At 37.4% G+C, this 19109-nt stretch overlaps 1 protein-coding gene across 1 annotated transcript in view; it reads left to right on the top strand.

Annotated features, from left to right (window-relative positions):
* MCUB (mitochondrial calcium uniporter dominant negative beta subunit) overlaps positions 1–19109 on the top strand; it is a 99639-nt gene that overhangs the window by 73898 nt on the left and 6632 nt on the right. Inside the window, exons 2-4 of the mRNA XM_011361448.2 lie at positions 10338–10413; positions 10916–11086; positions 14397–14501. Of these exons, the coding sequence (XP_011359750.2) occupies positions 10338–10413; positions 10916–11086; positions 14397–14501 (352 nt within the window). The remainder of the gene's footprint in view (positions 1–10337; positions 10414–10915; positions 11087–14396; positions 14502–19109) is intronic.

Raw genomic sequence — 19109 nt, 5'->3', positions numbered from 1 at the left:
AGTTAGGAAGCTACTACAGTGATCTAGATAAGATGGTGAGGATCTGAGCTAGGATGGTGGAGGTGGAGCTAGAGGAGACAGGTTGGATTTGAGAGCTAGCTCAGTGTGAAATAGAATCAGTAGGTCTCAGTGACAGTTCAGTTGTAATTACTGGTCTACCAGTTGATTTTATGGAATATTAGTTGTTTAGTGTAACTCTCAGGCCTCTAGTTTTAATGACTGGTAATTAGTGGTGTGAATTCATCAGAGGCACAGGTCTGTGGAGGAACAAGAAAGAGCTCAATTGAGGAAGTACTGAGCTGAGATACCTGTGGCCTGTCTGGGAGTGAGCCTCCCACAGGAAGCTTGTTGCTCCAGAGATGCCCAAATGTACCTTGTAGTTTGACTCTGAAACAACAAGATTAGCTTGTTGGGGCTCAGACTACTACGATTCTGGTGTTGTATTGAGTAAAACAACACAAAGCAAAGAAAATATTCCCCAAAGAAGTTTGAAAATATGTTTTCAGGATTCTAAAATTATTACTATTTTATGATCCAGTCATTCTGCTGCCTACCCAAAAGAAAAAAAAATCAAAGATTTATGTACAAAGATGTTTAGAATCAGTTTAGCTGTAATGGTAAAAAATTATTCAGTTGTGTTCACAATTCATAGAAAATAAACTGGAAGGTATACATCATCATTAACTGTAATAATTTTAGACGATGGCATTATTGGTGACTTTCATTTTCTTTTGCAAGTCTTTGATTTATGGATTTTCTAAAATGATCATGCATTCCTTTCTAACAAGGAAAAAAATGTAGAAGTAATGTATAAAATGGAAATGTCTAACCATAGGTGGTTAATTCTGGTATACCCGTAAGATAAGTAGTTATAGAGCTATTTAAATTATTTTATGAGAAGTTTTTAATGAAGTAAGTAAATCTTATAAAACATTAGTGATCAGCTCTCAATAGCTTATATGATTATACAAACGTAGAAAGGCTATAGAAAGGCTAGCATAAAAAAAATCAGATTGGCGGGATTGTGAATGCTTATTTTCTCTATTCTCCAAGTTTCCGCAATGACTTTTACATTTTCTTTTCCTCATCTTTATTTTTTTTAAGTTTTGCTTCTTTTTTTTTCTACTTTCCATGAAAGAGTTTATTCTATTCTTTCTTTTTTACCTCTTTAGAAACAGCAGATTGTGTGGTTTCCTTTAACTGTTTAACATAAACACATATTTAATTATTATTATAACTTTTCTAGCAAAGTCTTAAGGTTTTCATCATCTTTGTCCTCCTCCTGAACATGACAAAGCTATTCACATGTTCTAGGAATCCATTGAATATAACATACCAAATATTGGTTAGCATTTTCCCACTCATTTTAACATATAAAAAAAACATGTTTAAAATAAGTAGTTTTTTTATGGACATATTTTACAGCTTTGGTGTTCGTATTAGTTTCCTGGGGCTTCCATACCAAAGTACCTCAGACTAGGTGGCTTAAACAGATTTATTTTCTTAAAACTTCTGGAAGCCAGAGAGAGATTGGAGGTAAAGGTTTCTGCAGTGTTGGTTTCTTCTGAGGCCTCTCTCCTTGGCTTGGAGATGGTCGTCTTCTCATCGTGTCCTCACATGGTCTTTCTCTGTGAAGGCACATACACGTCTGTTCAAATCTCCTCTTTTTATAGGGTCACCAGCCATATTGGATTAGGGCTCATACTCATGACCTCATTTTATCTTTTTTTAAAATTTTATTTTATTATTTCGAGTATACAGCACATTGGTTAGACATTTACATAGTTTATAAAACAGTTCCTCTAATTGCTCTCTCTCTCCTCTGGCTCTCCACCTAGCCATTATATTACTGCTCACTGCATTCCATATGCTGTGCTCCTCATCCCCGTGGCCATCTATCAACTATTAATTTGTACTTCTTTAACCTTTACCCCTTTCTCCCAGCTCCCCAATCTCCCTCTCCTCTGGCTGTCACCAGGTTGTCCTCTATATTTGTGAGTCTGTTTTTAATTAGTTTGTTCTTTTTTGTTCTTTAGATTCTGCATGTAAGTGAAATCATATGGTATTTATCTTTCTCTGACTTATTTCACTCAACATAATAACCTCTAGGTCCATCCATGTCATTGCAAATGGTAGGACTTCATTTTTTTTTAATGTCTGAGTAATATTCCATTGTATATATGAACCATAACTTCTTTATCCAATCTTCTGTTGATGGGCATTTAGGTTGCTTCCATATCTTGGCTATTGGGAATAGAGCTGCAGTGAACATAAGGGTGCATAGATCTTTACAAATTATTGTTTTGGTTTTCTTTGGATAAATACCTGGAAGTGCAATTGCTGAGTCAAAAGGTATATCCGTTTTTAATTTTTTGAGAAACCTCCCGACTGTTTTCCATAATGGCTGTATCTCATTTATCTTAGTTACCTCTTTAAAATACAGTCAAGTCCTGAGGTACTGCGAATTAGGACTTCAACGTGTGAATTCGGGGTTGAGGGGACACAATTCAGCCCATAACAGTGTTTTTTGCATTCTGCTTCCATCTGGATTTAGTTTCCTTCTTTCTGAAAAAGTTCCTTAACTAAGATCTGTGATAAAGAAGCTATGATCTCTGTATATCTGAAATTCTCTTCATTTCCTTCAACCTAAAGTAATTTTCCTGAGTTCTAGGTTTAAGAGAGGAGAGGAGGCATCTGAGAAATGTGAAGGGAAGGGCTCGCAGAAATGACCGACTCGGCCAGTTATAGATTAACCACACCCTATAGATCTTTAAATGGCCTTCTGGAAACACCTACTAGAGAAACAATCTGTAAATAGATAGGACAGGTGGTGTGGGAATTCCCCCTTACATTCCCCACCAAAACTCCTCCTCCCCATCCTGAGTCACAAAGTGTACATAGAACCTCAGACAAAGGAATCATGCGCCCCTTGCATGGGCACCGCAGAGGTATACAAGCTGTAAGAAATCTAACCAGGACCAATTTGTGCTTTTGTGCTGTTTAAAGCCTTACACATTCTGCCAGCAATAAATTCTCCTTCCTCTAACAAAGTTGTCTAAGCATCCAATTTCCTCCGTCAGGTATCGCCTCCTCCAACAGGTTGATAGTTACTTTCTTTTAACACCTTGAAGATATTCATACATTTATTTAATATATATTTTTTGAGCCCCTGTATTATATGTCAGGTATTATTCCAGGTGCTATAGATACAGCGATGAACTAGACCAAGTCCCTTCCTTCTCCCAGGGAGTGGGAGGAAATGAAATAACATTTATGCAGGTTGTGTGAACGTGTTTTCATTTCTCTAGGGTAAATCACTATGAGCAGGATTGCTGGGTCACATGGAAGCTGTATGTTTAACTCTATAAGAATCTGCCAAACGTTTTCCTGATGGTTGTATCATTTTACATTCTTGACAGCACTGTATGAGAATTAGTTGTTTTTTGTATTCTGAAAGGTTCTATATTTTTCTGTGCTGCACCTGGGTGAAATATCGTCTAAAAAAATTAATTTTTTTTTTCTATTGAACTCATCCAATTTAGGATTTATTTAGTTCATTAAGGTGGGAGAATTTATGTGTACGTAGATTTTTTTTTTCAATTCTAGGACTCTTAATTAGTTGATCGCAGTAACTAATTTTTGTTTCATTTCTGCCAGTTTTAGTATGATAATTTCTTGTTCATTTCCTAGAAGCAAATTCTCTCTTTACTCTCTTTGAAGACCCTAAATATAATCAATGTTAAATTCAGATTTGGATGACTCTCTGATTTTTATCTTCCACAAGTGGAATTAACCTTAAAAATACATCTGTTGGTTCTTCCTGAGCATTATATTTCTCATATATTAGAATTTTGGATTGCAGACTATTAATAGCAGTTTATCCTCCATTCTATACTTACCCATTTTAGCTAGTAATTTTATATTATCTCCAACTGGGCTTCTGTGAGCCAAGCCCAGAATCAGTTCTTAAATTACACCTTAAGGTCCTTGTCCTGATATGTTGCAGTGATGTTGGAGATGTCACAGAGCAAGTCATCTGATCACTGGAAGGCTTGGCTTGATTTTGCCCTGGGCTACTTTTGATCTCTCCTACTCCAAAAGAGACAAACTCTGTTACTTCTGTTCTGGACTGTTAAAAGATAATTTTTAGAGACAGGTAAAAAATCAGGACTCTCATACAGTTATATAAATGAACACGTGTTAAAGAATGTATTTTAGAATTTATTTAGTCTTGACTTAAGAATGTCCGAACATGTAGAAAAAAATTTCTAAGAGTTTATTAGAGTTTATTTGAGCCAAACAAGGGACACGCCTAGAAGCAAGAGCTCAACAGGCTGAGAAAACTGCTTCCCAGGATGAGCTTTTGCAGTTTCTTTTATGCTTTGGAATGAAGAAGGGAATATAAGGAAGATTACATGAGTGAGAGAAAGCAAGAGCCAGGGAGTGAGTTCCCATGTCCTGGGTTCTGCTCTTCCTCTGATGCTGGGGGGCTTTGGAGCTCGATGATATTTTTGCACCCCAGCCCTTCATTGCTATCCTGTCAGCTAGGGCCGGGGCAAGCACAGGGCTGTGTGCAGCTGCTGTCTCTGTCCTTGTCCTTTCCCATCCTGCATCCTTGCCCACCTTCGTTACCAGAGCAAAGAGGTACATCTGCCTGTGAGCATCTAAGTCATCCAGTGAGAGACGTTTTGCAGCAAAGAAAGTAGAGGTTTATTTTAGAGAATTGCCACGTCGCAGAGACTCTGGTGAGCTCAAAGGCTTGGCTTCCCAGGTGTCTTGAGGGGAAAATTTATTAATCATGGAAACTAAGGGAGTTGGGTCATGGGTGCTGCTGACTGGATGGGGCTGGGGTAATTGATGGTCATGTCTGGTTCTGGAATCAGCTATGGTGTCCTCCAGACTGGTCAGTTGAGCTGTTCCTCTGTGATGGGTCTGGGGCTGAACCACACCTGAGGCCAAGACGTTTTCCTTAGTTTAACTGAAACTTATTGTTCTCATGAAACTGATGTAGGAGAGGATAAATTTCTCCGAGGTGGAGGGACACCAAGCCCTGCACTGAGAGAAGAGGGTCCTTTAGCGGAGAGTGTAGAAAGAATTCAACACACACGCCAAAGTTAGGGTCAAAAGTAAATTTAGAAAAGGGGTAACACTCCACAGAGCATGGGCTCCTCTCAGAGGCAGAGAGTGAGAGGGACCCCCAGTGTTCAGAGAATTCAATTTACATATCATTCTTTAGTTCCTGCGATTTACAGTTTAAAGACTTTGTTTACCCATTTCCTTTGATATGGACATACAGTGAGGAAGGGGAAGGGGAAAAGTCTGTAGCCTGAAAGGCTTGCTGGCTGGTCCCAGCCTTTAATCCATAGATTCCTCAGGGTTTTAGCCATAGGGAATGAATGAATTTATTTGTGTGTGGCTCCACTTAAAGACTCTGTTGTTCCTGTTTCCCCTTCCACAGGCGAGGGGAAATGAGTTGTTAGCAATCCCAGCAGAAATCTTCCTTTGTTCAAAACTGCTGGCCTGGCTGCAGGGCTGATCAGCATATTGCAGTCTCTGAATGTAGCTTGATTAACATTTTTATTTTCTTGCCTCCTCCCTACATTAAAACTTATTGTTCTCATGATCCATAGACCTGCTGCTTTATTCTTAAAAGATTTGACACTGGCCAGATCCATATGTCCTAAGGCTTAATGATTAAGGGAGTAGACATACAAACGTGGAAGGATACCAGCAGAAAAGACTGGTCACAGTGCCAGTAAATTAGGCAAAGCCAGCTCGAATCAGAGAAAAGGTTATCTTAAGGAAGTGAAATCTGTGTGCAGTTACACCTTCAGATGTCTCTGCGTGATGTTTCAGACCTATTTTTTGTGTCGAGTAGGGAATCCTATATTGAATTATAGCTTTCTGACTTGGTGCAATCTCAAGGGGAGACCTTGGGGTCCTCTCATGCCACCGTGCTGCTTTCTCTTTTGTTTTTGGTACATGGAAATACATATGTTGTTTTTGAACATGGAGCTCAGGGTTCTCTTAATCTTGAATGGAATCTTGAATGGAAATTGCATCTTTGTTTTATTAATAATAATAATAAAGATATTAAATCTGAATTGTGACATAGCTCTGGAAGCAGCCTGATCTTGTTAACAGACCCCAGTGTGTGGTTGTTATACATCTTTCTACCAATGGCCATCTCCCTTTTACTCTGAAGCTCAAACAGATCTCTCCCATATTGATATTTCCTCTTCTGTAGTCTTCTAACTAGAGCCCCGGTTCCTTCCTACCCCCGCCCTCCCCCTACACACCAAACTTGTTCCCTTCTTTTTCTCACAACTCATTTCTTCCTGAACCATCTGCCCGTCAGAGATCACAGTAGCCAGTATAGCTGGGAGTCCATCTTGGTTCTGAAAGCAAAGCCTGTGCTCTTTCCAGTAGACCATCATGACCCACAGGAAGAGGAAATGGCTTTTGAGCTGGACCTTGAGGGGATGACAGGATTTGTTAGGCAGAAGTGGATAAAGAAATCACTTTAATGGCACCAATCTCATTTGCCTGGGGCTCAAGTTCCTGCTTCAGGGAACAGTAAGTGATAAAGCTACAGAAGTGCGCTTGAGTTTAGCACTTTGTTCTGTTTAAGCTTTATGTTACCTTACAACATAAATGTTATTGCCACCTAACTCTTGAGAAAACGGAAGCAGAGAGTGGTCTGTTCTATGACTTATTTTCAATCTCTGAGCTACTAAGTGGCTGAATTGAATTTAGAATCCCCTTCTTTTCAAGTGTAGGCTCTTTATTCTTTCTACTTCATATAAGCTGATGATGGCTAAGGGATTTTATGCAAGGGTGCAGAGTGATTAAAACTGTATTTAGGAAAGATACGTGATGAAAGAAGCCTTGGTCATCTTTTTGACCTGATACTGAGTATCATTTGAGGCAGTAACCCTTGACTCAGCACTAAAATCTGGAATTAAAAATGATCATGTGCAGACATTTAAGTGCCGTGAAAGCCAAGGAGGGTTCACAAGAGCCCAGCTACCCTTTATCTGCAATTTCATATAACCTTGGGGCTTATTAAAAATGCAAATTCTCACACCCCTACCTCAGATTTAGTAGGTCCAAAATCTCTGAGGGGTGGAGTCCATGAGTCTGCGTTTTAAGGAAGCCCCCCAGGTGATTGTTAGTCATGCAAACACTTGAGAAAGCCCTGAGAGTTTTATCTGGCCACTCTGCCTTCTCTCTGCATTTCCTCATGTCTAGTGGATGCCTCTTAAAGTGATTCCTGTGTAGTAGAGCAGAAAGTTCCCATTAAATGATAAGTACTTTATGATGAGGATTTATTATTATTATTGTCAGTATTGAGGAGCCTGATGCATCAACTGTCTTTAGCTTTCTACAGACTCTAGCATACAATTTAACTCATATATAAAGATAGTAATATTTAGAGAAAGTCTGGAAGGAGACACACCAAACCATTGTTAAAGGAAAAGTTATTGATGACATTTGTTGAAGAAGAGGAGGGTAGACTTTATTCAGGGGACCACAATAGTGCAGTTTTGCAGTGGGTGAGAGAGATTGGGCTCAACTCCAAATGCAACAAGAAAAAGTGGGGATTTATATCTGAGAAACAGTGGGAGTATTTGGTGGATGGAAAATGACTAAGAGGGTAGGGGAATTCTTTGCTAACAGGATTCTTGCTGAAGGCAGACGAGGGTGATCAAATGATACCTGGAGTATGGTAGAGGATGAAGAATTTGATCAGGTACCGATGGTGGTGATGCAGGATGGGATGAATCTCCCTGAGTGGGGACTCAAGCCCTATTCCCAAGAGAGAGAGGGTCCTTGACTTCATGCAGGAAAGAATTCAAGCACAAGCCAGAGTTAGAGACAGAAGTAAAGTTTATTAGAGAAGCAGTAACACATAGACATGATCTCTCAGAGCCAGAGAATGAGACTCCACTTTATATGTGGTTTGTAGTTTCTATGAATTACAGCTTAAAGTTCCTGTTTTGTTTTGTTTTTTTTATGGTATGGGTATGCAGCATTAAACACATGTCAGCCTTTGTTCTGCAAGTTCCCTGTGGTCTGGCCATGGGGAACGAAAGGTTGGGTTTGTGTTGTGTAGGGTACAGCTTCAAGATTTTGTTTTCCTGTTTTCCTTTCATGATATGGGTATGCTACGTTAAGGGATGGGTAAACAGTTTGTTAGCAATCTCAGCAGGAATCTTCCTTTGTTCTGTAGGTTCCCCGTGGTCTGGCAGCACATTGCAGGCTCTGAATACAACTTGGTTTAATATTTAGTCAATTTGTGTAGTTCTTATGCCTCTTCTCTGTGTCAGTGGGGGATTCTGGCTAAACCAACTTGACAAGATTCTTGCTAAAACTGGTCTGTTGGAGAACATGCCCAAGGATGGGGCTTACTGAGGCTTATAGAAGCCTGACCAAAGTTTGGTCAAGGAGAGGGTCTTTGTCACCAACAGTGATTACCTCTGGGGAAAGTTGTGGAATTGTAGAGAAGTAAAAGGAGGGACTTTAACTTTTACCTCCTACATTTTTCTATTTAGCCTGTACACATGGAGAATCATTTATATCATTAAATATTGTAAAAGATATATATTGGTAGAGAATTAATTTTCAAATGGATCCATTTTTTTTCAGTTATATGTAACTTCACAAAAAGTAATAGACAATATCGTAATATCCATTATCAAACTTGGAGAACTCTACGACATATATTTATTTATTGAGAGTTGTATCTATTTTAAGAAATAGGTTTTTTCTCATCTTAGTAGTGAATTATATTTTTAAAATAAAATTCAAATGACAGTCTGAAGTTAATGTGACAGGTGATGTTTTTTGGAAACTAATTACCTAGGTTATGCTTAACACCAGAAATACGCATTTGAATGTTTTACTTATTAATGAGATTGTTTCGATTTTGAGCATAATGAAACATTGAGTCTATGTCATTTTATTTTTTCTAGCAGTGAAAGCATTTTTAACTATTTATTACTTAAATTTAATAATGTACCCTCACACAAATGAAAACTTAAAAAATGCAATTTATAAAAGAATTCTTCATTGCAAAATTACTGGCAAGTTTTTTGTTAATAAATTACTGCAAAGTGATGCATTTAAAAAGCTGGATCAGTATGAAACAGCTACCGTGGTGTGACTCTGGTACTAATTCCTCTGGCACAAGTTCTTTTGAGCTCCAGATGCCTGCGAACCGGCTCTTCAGCGCCCTTTCCTTCTGCCACCCCAGTTCTGTCTCTGTTCACACACCGACTGCACCATGATGTCATTTGGCCTTTGGTATTAAGCAGCCAGTACAACTGTAGTTACAGACACCAGTGCAAACTCTGAAAACATGCTCCGTAGACAGGCAACCGTTCAGATGTTCTGGACCTAGCAGTGGATCCCTAGACCATGTGAATACCCTTGTCGGGCACAGGGCAAGGGCGAAGATAATGAAAACCTTGAGACTTTGTTAGAAAAGTTATAATGAAGTCTGTTTGCGTGTTAAACACTTAAACCGCTCAATCTGCGGTTTCTAAAGTGGTAGAAAAGGAAGACTAAAACAGACCTTTTCATGAAAAGTAGAAAAACACAAGCAAAATGCCCTAGAGAAACCAGAAACCATCTAGCAGAACTTTCTGCAGTGATGGAAATGTTCTCTTCCTGTGCCGTCTAATATAGTAGCACTCAGCACAGGGAGCTGTGGAGCTTTTGAAATGTGTCAATGGTGACTCTGAGAAACTGAATTTTTAGTGTTATTTAATTTTAATTAATTTAAATTTAAATTTAAATGGCCACCTGTGGCCAGTGACTACCATACTGGTCAACACAGTCTGGTAGAGCAGTGTTTATCAAAGTCTAACATGCGTGAGGATCACCTGGGGATCTTGTTAAAATGCATATTCAAGCTCAGTCCTTCCGGGCTTGGTCTGTGATTCTGCATTTCTAATCAACTCCTAGGGCATGCTGATGCTTCCAGTTCAGGGCCCGTACTTTGAGAGGCAAATATCCAGAATATACTATATCCATTTATTTTAGATGATCACCTAAAAGGAAGGACCCAATTTAAAAATTCTCACGGACCTCTAGGATTTTCAGGAGTTCTCACACCTCAGCTTGAGAACACTGTCCTGGTGTCACCTCAGCAGCATGCTGACGTGCAGCCGGAAAGATTTAGTGAGCTTCTCTGAGGGCTTACCTGGATGCCTACGGGAACCTGAATTTTTCATTGTGCTTGTTGCTATATAAGGTTAAAAGGAATCTTCAGGTAAAGATACTTATTTTAACTTTATCCCTTTTTCTGAAAGAAAAAATAATCTTTCTTGCAGGTTTTGTGTGTGAAGCTGTGTGGAAATCTGAAATACTGTCAATCACATCTTTATAGTACAGTGGTGCCACCTGATGGTAAGCTTTCTTAGCACTTCTTTGTTTGGTTCCTATGCTAATTTATTTCCATTCTTCCTAACAAGGTGAGAAATATGAGTTTTGAGCAAAACAGACTTTTCTTGTGTTTCCCCCACCCCATGCCACCCTATACCTGGCTCTGTTCAATTCCTCCCTTTCTGTTCCTATAATATCTCTGATGTCTTTTGGCAATCTCCTACCCAGCAGTCAGAGGAATTATAGATGAATTAGAAGCAGTTTTTGCCCTCAAGAGCTTAACTCTTGACCTAGGAAGACTCTAAGATAATTATAATAAAGTGTGGTACATGCTATAACAAAACATCATAGAATGATAAGGAAATAAGTAAACCGTAGTATGGCGAAGGCACTGTAAGAGCCATGCAAATGATTACAGATTTATGAATTTCACGTTTAAGCACTTCTTTTAGAATTTTTGTATTTTAAAGTTATTTTTATAAAGTAAAATTTATCCATTTCTACATTATATTCTTTTTCTTAACAGAAATAACTATTAGTTACAGACATGGCCTTCCTTTGATAACACTTACTTTGCCATCCAGAAAAGAGCGCTGTCAGTTTGTAGTCAAACCAATGTCATCAACAGTTGGTTCATTCCTTCAGGACCTACAAAATGAAGATAAAGGTGTCAAAACAGCAGCCATCTTCACAGCAGGTATATATGTATATTTTGTTCGGCTCTGTCTTTTTCTTTTTCTGAATCTTTAGTTATTTACTTTTTTGGAAAGAAGTTGATTCTTTAATACTTTATATAATAAATGGTTTGTCTTTACTGAGTACTTCATTTTTATAATCAGTAATATAAAAAAATTAACTAGTGAATAAATATTAATGGAATAAATTTTATTAGTCCATTAAGTTGCAATTTTATTTCATAAACTTAGCCTGAAAACTTTTCTATGAAAAAATCTTAATGACACAGGCATTAATGTGTAATTTTCAGCAAAATTTGAATAATAAAATGAAATGCAGTTTCAATGATTAAAATAGCCAGTGAGTAATTAAAATACACAAACAGTGCATTTATCTTTGTTATGAGGCAATTACAGTCTAGTATGTTTTTTGACAGAATTAGTTCTCCTCAGGAAGAATATGTGTATATTTATTAATACGAGCACATGTGGTTAATCATTTAGACATTATACATTTAAAATATAGCTTTTATGTCCTTGTCGTCTGAAATGGTCTTAGACCTACTGTTCCTAAAATAGAATAAATGATTGTTTACCCAAGCTCAACCTACAGAGCCTACAATGGATAGGTAAATGAATAAATTTGCATTATTATTTTATGGTACTATTAGATGATTAAAATACTTATTTAAAAGTTGGATACTGTTGCAGTTTTGAAAAGGAAATAGACGTTCTTCTCTATTCAAGTTCAGAACTAATAAAGGGTAGATATGGAAGTTGGAAAAATGGAGATTAAAGAATTTATTTACTCAACAAATATTTATTGAATGCCTAACATATGCCAGGTACTGTTCTAGTTGCTAGGGGTAGAGCAAAGAACAACAGAGATAAAAACTCAAGCTCTTATGGAGCGTACATTTTAGAAGGAGAAAGAAACAAGGTAAAGAAATAAAATATATAAAATATTAGATAATAAGTGTTACGGAGAAAAATAAAGCAGAATGAGGTGGGGAGAATGTGTGAGTTGTGGGGGGAGGTGCTTGCTCCCTAAGGTCACATTTGAGTGATGACCTGGAAGAGGTGAGAGAGCTCTGTAGAGGGCAGAAGACCTCTCCAGGCAGAGGCCCTGAGGTGGGAGCCAACTCTCTGGCTGCAAAAAAGGGAGCTGGGTGGAAGTAGAGGTGAGTGGCAGATTGGGGAAAGCCTCGTAGGTTATTGTGAGGGCTTTATATTTAACTGGAAGGGGAGCTTTCTTCCTGATAAAACCAGTCAGGGAATAGGGTTTTAGTCCTGTGGCCACAATGGCCTAATACTCCATCTAGTTCTAATGAACTAGACACATTCCCCCGAGTCACAGGAGCACTGAACACCCGTGGGCCTTCCCCAGGGCCTGCCATCCTAAGCTTCTAGGAGCAGGTGGATGCAAACCTTAAGCACAGTATTTGCCTGGTAGGTAGTGTGTACTCAATACATACTTGTTAAATGAATGAAATAAGAGAGGTTAAAGCAATGATGGATGTGTACCCTGCTTATTTCTAAAAATTGAGTGACTTCGAAACATAAACAAACAAATAAAAACACTTGAAATGTTAGAGAAAGAGAGCTTTTAGACCAAGTGAAAACACTTTATTGGGATTTAAATGAATACTTGCCCAAGGATAGGTGAAAAATTCAACACGATATCATTAGCTCTTCTCCAAAGTGTTTCACGTCAATCTTTTGCTGTTCTTCCATTAGTATGAAGGATAATGTAGTACTTCAACTGAGAAATCATATGTAGTTGTTTTTATAGTACTATTTTAAGGACCTGGTTTGAAGTCATTTAAAGGTAAATTTTTAAATGACACTTGCTAAGTCAGATAAAATGATTAGTGTGTTGCTGATCTTTTTAAAATGAGGCTCTGTGGGTGGAATTTGCCTGCATTTAATTTGGGCATGAAAGGCGTATTCTAAGCTTGTCACAGTTTTGCCCATAGTGTGGGTTGAATTATTTGGCAGTTCCAGGGAAAATGATTTCACCCCAACTGATGAACAGGAACCCAAACAGCCAAATTCTAGAAACAGACTCAGGTGCAGACTTGACTGACTGCCTCTGGAACAAAAGAACTACAAAGAGCCAGACAGGAGGCAGGCAACCAGGGGCTTCCTGATTTTACCAGCAGTATTTCTGCCATCGCACATATTAATATAGCTGAAATAGCTCTGGTTGAATATAGCCAAGCAAATGGCAGGCCAGGAGAACATTCTCATCCTGGACTTCATAACATGTAGTTATAAGGGGACCGTTCTGAAGGAGTAATGATAGAGAAACTCATACCCAGAGCCAGTTGTTTGCATCTCGTTCGGTGAGTTTGCTTTCTTAACACCTGGGCTACATTAACTTTAGTTCAAAAGTGTAATAACACAAACTAGGCTATATGAGAAGCTGTGCAAAACGCGCTGAGGTTAAAATTTTCCAAGAGAGGTTTTTTTCTGAAGTGTTTTTATGAAATTTTAATTGCTGTTAGAATCTCTCCTACTTCTCACCCCACCCCCACTTCCTAAAATAAACCACGGAAATGCACATTTACTCCTTAGGTTTAATTATGTCTGTTACTTTCCCTGCCACCCCCACCTTTCTCGGCTTTGCCTCTTTTCATGTTTCCCAAGCTAGAAAAGCAAGGGGTCCTGTGTGTGTGGTAGTTTGTAGTGCTGTTTGGCCACCAAGTTTCAACTAACAAATCAAACACCTCTAAAAATTAAAAACAAGAGCAAGGCAGGCTTTTGAAAATGTTCCTACCTGTGTGCCTCTACATACCAGTAGGCTTGGCTGTAAGCAACAGAAACGGACTCCGGCAAGGGGTGTGTTAGCAGACTCTTGAGATTGTGACTGATGGAAAGCCAGGCTCAGAAGAGGGCAGGAACCGGGAGAGGACACCTCAGAGACCCGGTTGGCCCCGGAACAGCCTCATGAGCTCTGCTGTGACACCCCCACCCCACAACTGCCCCCTCAGCTACTCTGGTCTTGCTGTGAAGAGTTCCCACCTGCCCTGAATCTTTGCATGACTGTCTGAAGATGCGGTCGTCTTACCAGGGACATCAGTCTGGATCCCAGTCCAGCTGACAGAGGGAGGGAGAGGAAGCACCTGCCTGCTCTGCTTGGTCCATTGGAATGGATAGTAGAACAAGGGAGGACACCTCCCAGTGGGAACAGCATTGGGTATGGGGAGCCCCCCAAATGGCAGATGTCCACTACCATATTGTAATGACCTGGGTTAGTAGTTCTCTATATGTTGGAAAATGGTTCTTACTGTTCTAAAAAAAAGGACATATTTTTGCATTACTTTCTTTCAGATGGCAGCGAGATTGCAGGTTCAACCTTGATGGAAATTTTGCTAATGAATGATTTTAAAGTTGTCATTAATAAAGTAACATATGATGTACGGTGTCCCAAGAAAGGTAAGAAACACAGCTATGCAATTCTCTTTGTGTTTCCCTTTAACTATGGGGCATATATGGGGAGAAGCCTTGTCTTAATCTTTTGAAATAACCAAAAGACCAAGAAGGCTTTGGAGAACCATGTCTAAGCTTTTCTAGCAGGAGTGTAAATAAATGATCATTAGAAGTTGCCTAGGAGGGCTTTTAGTTTTGTATATTCTTTTTAAACTTTTAATACTTCACTTTAGGAACTTGAATGCTTAATCTGACGTTATTGGGTTAAGAAGTGGGCCTGGAAATCATGAACACAAGTGTGTATTGTTGTACAGTTCTTAACTCTTTTTTAATTAGACTTTATTTTTTAGAGTAATTCTAGGTTCATAGCAAGATTGAACAGATAGTACAGAGTTCCTGTATACTCTTTGTTCCCCTCCCCACCGCTTCCCCCACTGTCAAGCCCCAGGGTGGTCCCTTTGTTAGTCTATGCACCTACGCTGACACATCATCATCACTTGAAGTCCATTGTTGACATTAGGGCTCCCTCTTGGTGTTGCACATTTTATAGGTTTTGACAAATGTGTAATGACATTTGTCCATCCTGTAGCATCATACAGAATCATTTCACTGACCAAAAATCCTCAGTATTCTGCCTATTCATTTCTCCCCCTCCCCCAACCCATGGCAACCACTGATCTTTTTCTGTCTCCATAGTTTTGCCTTTCCAGAACCTTTTACAGTTGGAACCATACAATATGCAGCCTTTTCAGATTGGCCTCCTTAACTTAGTAGTATGCATTTAAGTTTTCTCCAAGTCTTTTCATGGCTTGATAGCACATTTCTTTTTAGTGCTGAATAATATTCTATGGTCTGGATGCATCACAGTTTTTTTATTCATTCACCAACTGAGGGGCTTCTTGGATGTTTCCAAGTTTTTACAATTATGAATAAAGTGGTTATAAATATCTGTGTGCAAGTTTTTGGGTGGACATAGTTTTCAGTTCGTTTGGGTAAATACCAAGGAGCATGATTGCTGGATCGTAAGGTAAGAGTATGTTTAGTTTTGTAAGAAACTGGCCACCTTTCTTCCAAAGTGGCTGTGCCATTTTGCATTCACAGAAGCAGTGAATGATAGTTACTATTGCTCCACATTCTCATCAGTGTTTTGGATTATGTCCATCCTAATAGCTAGTGTAGTCATATCTCATTATTGTTTTAATTTTGAATTGTCTATTGACATGATTTCAAATGCTTACTTACCATGTATATCTTCTTTGGTGAAGTGTCTGTTCAAGTCTTTGGCCCATTTTTAAGCAGGATGTTCATTTTCTTATTGTTGTTTGTATGATTTCTTTGTATGTTTTGGATAACAATTCATTATCAGATCTCTTTTGCAAAACTTTCTCCTAATGTGTGGCTTGTCTTCTCATTCCCTTGGCATTGTCTTTCGGAATGCAGGTTTTTAATTTTTTTTTTATTTATGCGTTTTTATTATGAAATTTTTTAAAATAAATTTATTTTTTATGATGTTTTTAATTTTAATGAAGTCCAAGGACTGTACCTTTTATTTTATCTAAATGTCATCTAGGTTTTCTCCCATGTTATCTTCTAGGAGTTTTATTGTATTTTATATTTCACTTTGAGTTAATTTTTTTGAAGGATGTAAAGTCTGAATATAGATTTGTTATTTTGCATATGAATGTCCAGTTCTTCCAGCACCATTTGTTGAAAAGACTGTCTTTGCTCCATTGATTACCTTTGCTCCTTTATCAAAGATAAGTTAACTATATTTATGTGGGTCTATTTCTAGGTTCTCTATTCTGTTCCCTTGATCTATTCAACAATATTTTTGCCAATACCATACTGTCTTGACTACCGTAGCTTTTAAGAAGCCCTAAGGTTGGGTAGTGTCAATCCTTTTACTTTCTTCTTTAATACTGAGTTGGCTATGGATCTTTTGATTGTTCATATAAATCCTGGAATCACTTTGTTGATACGCACAAAATAACTTGCATGAAATTTTGATTGGAATTGTGTTGAATCTATAGATAAATTTGGGAAGAACTGATACCTTGACAATATTGAGTCTTTCTATCCATGAACATGGAATATCTCTTCATATATTTAGTTCTTTGATATCTTATATCAGACTTGTGTAGTTTTCCTCATATACAGATTGTATATATTTTGTTAGATTTATACCTAAGTATTTCAGTTTTTAGGTGAAAATGTAAATAGTGATGTGTTTTTAATTTCAAATTCCACTTGTTTATTGCTAGTATGTAAGAGATTGATTTTTATATATTAATCTTGTATCCCGCAACTTTGTTATAATTGCTTATTAGTTCCAAGAGGGATTTTTGGTGGTGTTGCTGTTGATTCTTTCAGATTTTCTATATGGATAATCATGTCATCTGAAAACAAACACAATGTCTTCCCTTTTTTTGTAAACATAATATTTAAAATTTTTTAAAATTACACTTGACATTCGACATTATATTAGTTTCAGGTGTATAGCATAGTAGTTAGATATTTATATAACTTACAAAGTGATGCCCCTGTGAGTCTAGTACCCACCTAACACCATACATAGTTATTACAATATTATTGACTATATTCCCTATGTATTTTACATCTCTGTGACTATTTTGTAACTACCGATTTGTACTTCTTAATCTCTTCACCTTTTTCACCCATTCCCCACAACCCCTCTCCCATCAGGCAACCATCAGTTTGTCCTCTCTATCTATGAGTTTGTTTCTTTTTGTTTGGTTTTTAGATTCCACACATGAGTGAAATCATATGGTATTTGTCTTTCTCTCTCTGACTTATTTCACTTAGCATAATACCCTCTAGGTCCATCCATGTTGTCACAAATGGTAAGATTTCATTTGTATTTATGGCTGAGTAATATTCCATTGTATATATGTACCACTTCTTTATCTAGTTGTCTATCAATGGACACTTAGGTTGCTACCGTATCTTGGCTATTGTAAATAATGCTGCAGTGAAAATATGGATGCCTATATCTTTTTGAATTAGTGTTTTGGATTTCTTCAGAAAAATACCCAGAATTGGAATTGCTGTATCATATGGTAGTTCTATTTTTTGAGGAACCTCCATACTGTTTTTTTTTATAGTGGCTGCACCAATTTGCAGTCCCACCAGCAGTGCACAAGGATTCTCTTTTCTCTATATTCTTGCTAACATTTACTGTTTGTTGATTTGTTTATGATAGCCATCATGACAAGTATAAGGTGATTTTAATTGTGGTTTTAATTTGCATTTCTCTGATGATTAGTGGTGTTGAGCATCTTTTTATATGTCTATTGGGCAACTGTATGTCCTCTTTGGAGAAATGTCTATTCAGGTCCTTTGCTTGTTTTTTAACCAGATTGTTTGTTTCTTGGTGTTAGGGATATTAACCCCTTACTGAATATATCATTCTTGAATATCTTCTTCCATTTGGGTTGTCATTTCATTTTGTTCATGGTTTCCTTTGCTATGTAAAAACTTTTTAGTTTAATGTAGTTTCATTTGTTTATTTTTTCTTTTGTTTCCCTTGCCCAAGGAGTCATATCCAAAAAAATATTACTAAGAGAAATGTCAAAGAGTTTATTGTGTTTATTTTCTTCTAGGAGTTTTATGGTTTCAGGTATTACGTTAAAATCTTTACTTAATTTTGAGTTTATTCTTGTATGTGGAGTAAGAAAGTGGTCTGGTTTTATTCTTTTGCTAGTGGTATAGTTTCATGTATCTGTACAGGTTCCCCAACACCATGTATTGAATAGAATATCTTTACCCCATTGTAATTGTCTCTTTACCCCATTGTATCTTGCCTCCTTTGTGATAGGTTAATTGACCAGATAGTCATGGGTTTATTTTGGGTTCTCTATTCTATTCTATTGATCTATATATCTGTTTTTATGCCACTATCATGCTGTTTTGATTACTATAGCCTTTTAGTATAGTTTCATGTCAGGTAGTGGAATACCTCCAACTTTGTTCTTTGTCAAGATTGTTTTGACTATTCAGGGTCTTGTGGTTCCATACAAATTTTAAGATTATTTTTTCTAGGTCTCTGAAAAATGCCATAGGTATTTTGATAGAGATTGCATTGAATCTGTAGATCACTTCGGGTAGTATGGACATTTTAACGATGCTAATTCTATCAATAAGCATGGTATATGCTTCCATTTATTTGTGTCTTCTTCAATTTCTTTCTTCAATGACTTAAATGATTTTCTGAGTATAGGTCTTTTACCTTTGTTAAATGTATTCCTAGGTATTTTATTGTTTTTGATGAAATTGTAAATAGAATTGTTTTCTTAATTTTTCTTTCTGATAGTTGGTTATTGGTGTATATAAATGCAACCTATTTCTGAATATTAATTTTATATCCTCCTTTTATATTAAATTTATTATTTAGTTTTTTGATGGAGTCTTTAGGGTTCTCTCCATACAGTATCATGTCATCTGCAAGTAATGACAATTTTACTTCTTCTTTTCCAATTTGGATGCCTTTTATTACTTTTTCTTGCTTGATTGCTGTGGCTAGTACTTCCAATACTATGTTGAATACAAGTGGTGAAAATGGTCATCCTTGTCTTGTTCCTGATCTTAAGGTAAACA

This window comes from Pteropus vampyrus, unplaced genomic scaffold, assembly GCF_000151845.1.
Source record: "Pteropus vampyrus isolate Shadow unplaced genomic scaffold, Pvam_2.0 Scaffold67, whole genome shotgun sequence".
Lineage (NCBI taxonomy): Eukaryota > Metazoa > Chordata > Mammalia > Chiroptera > Pteropodidae > Pteropus > Pteropus vampyrus.
The sequence above is the reverse complement of the archived record's forward strand: the minus strand, read 5'-3'. Positions and strand labels throughout refer to the sequence as shown.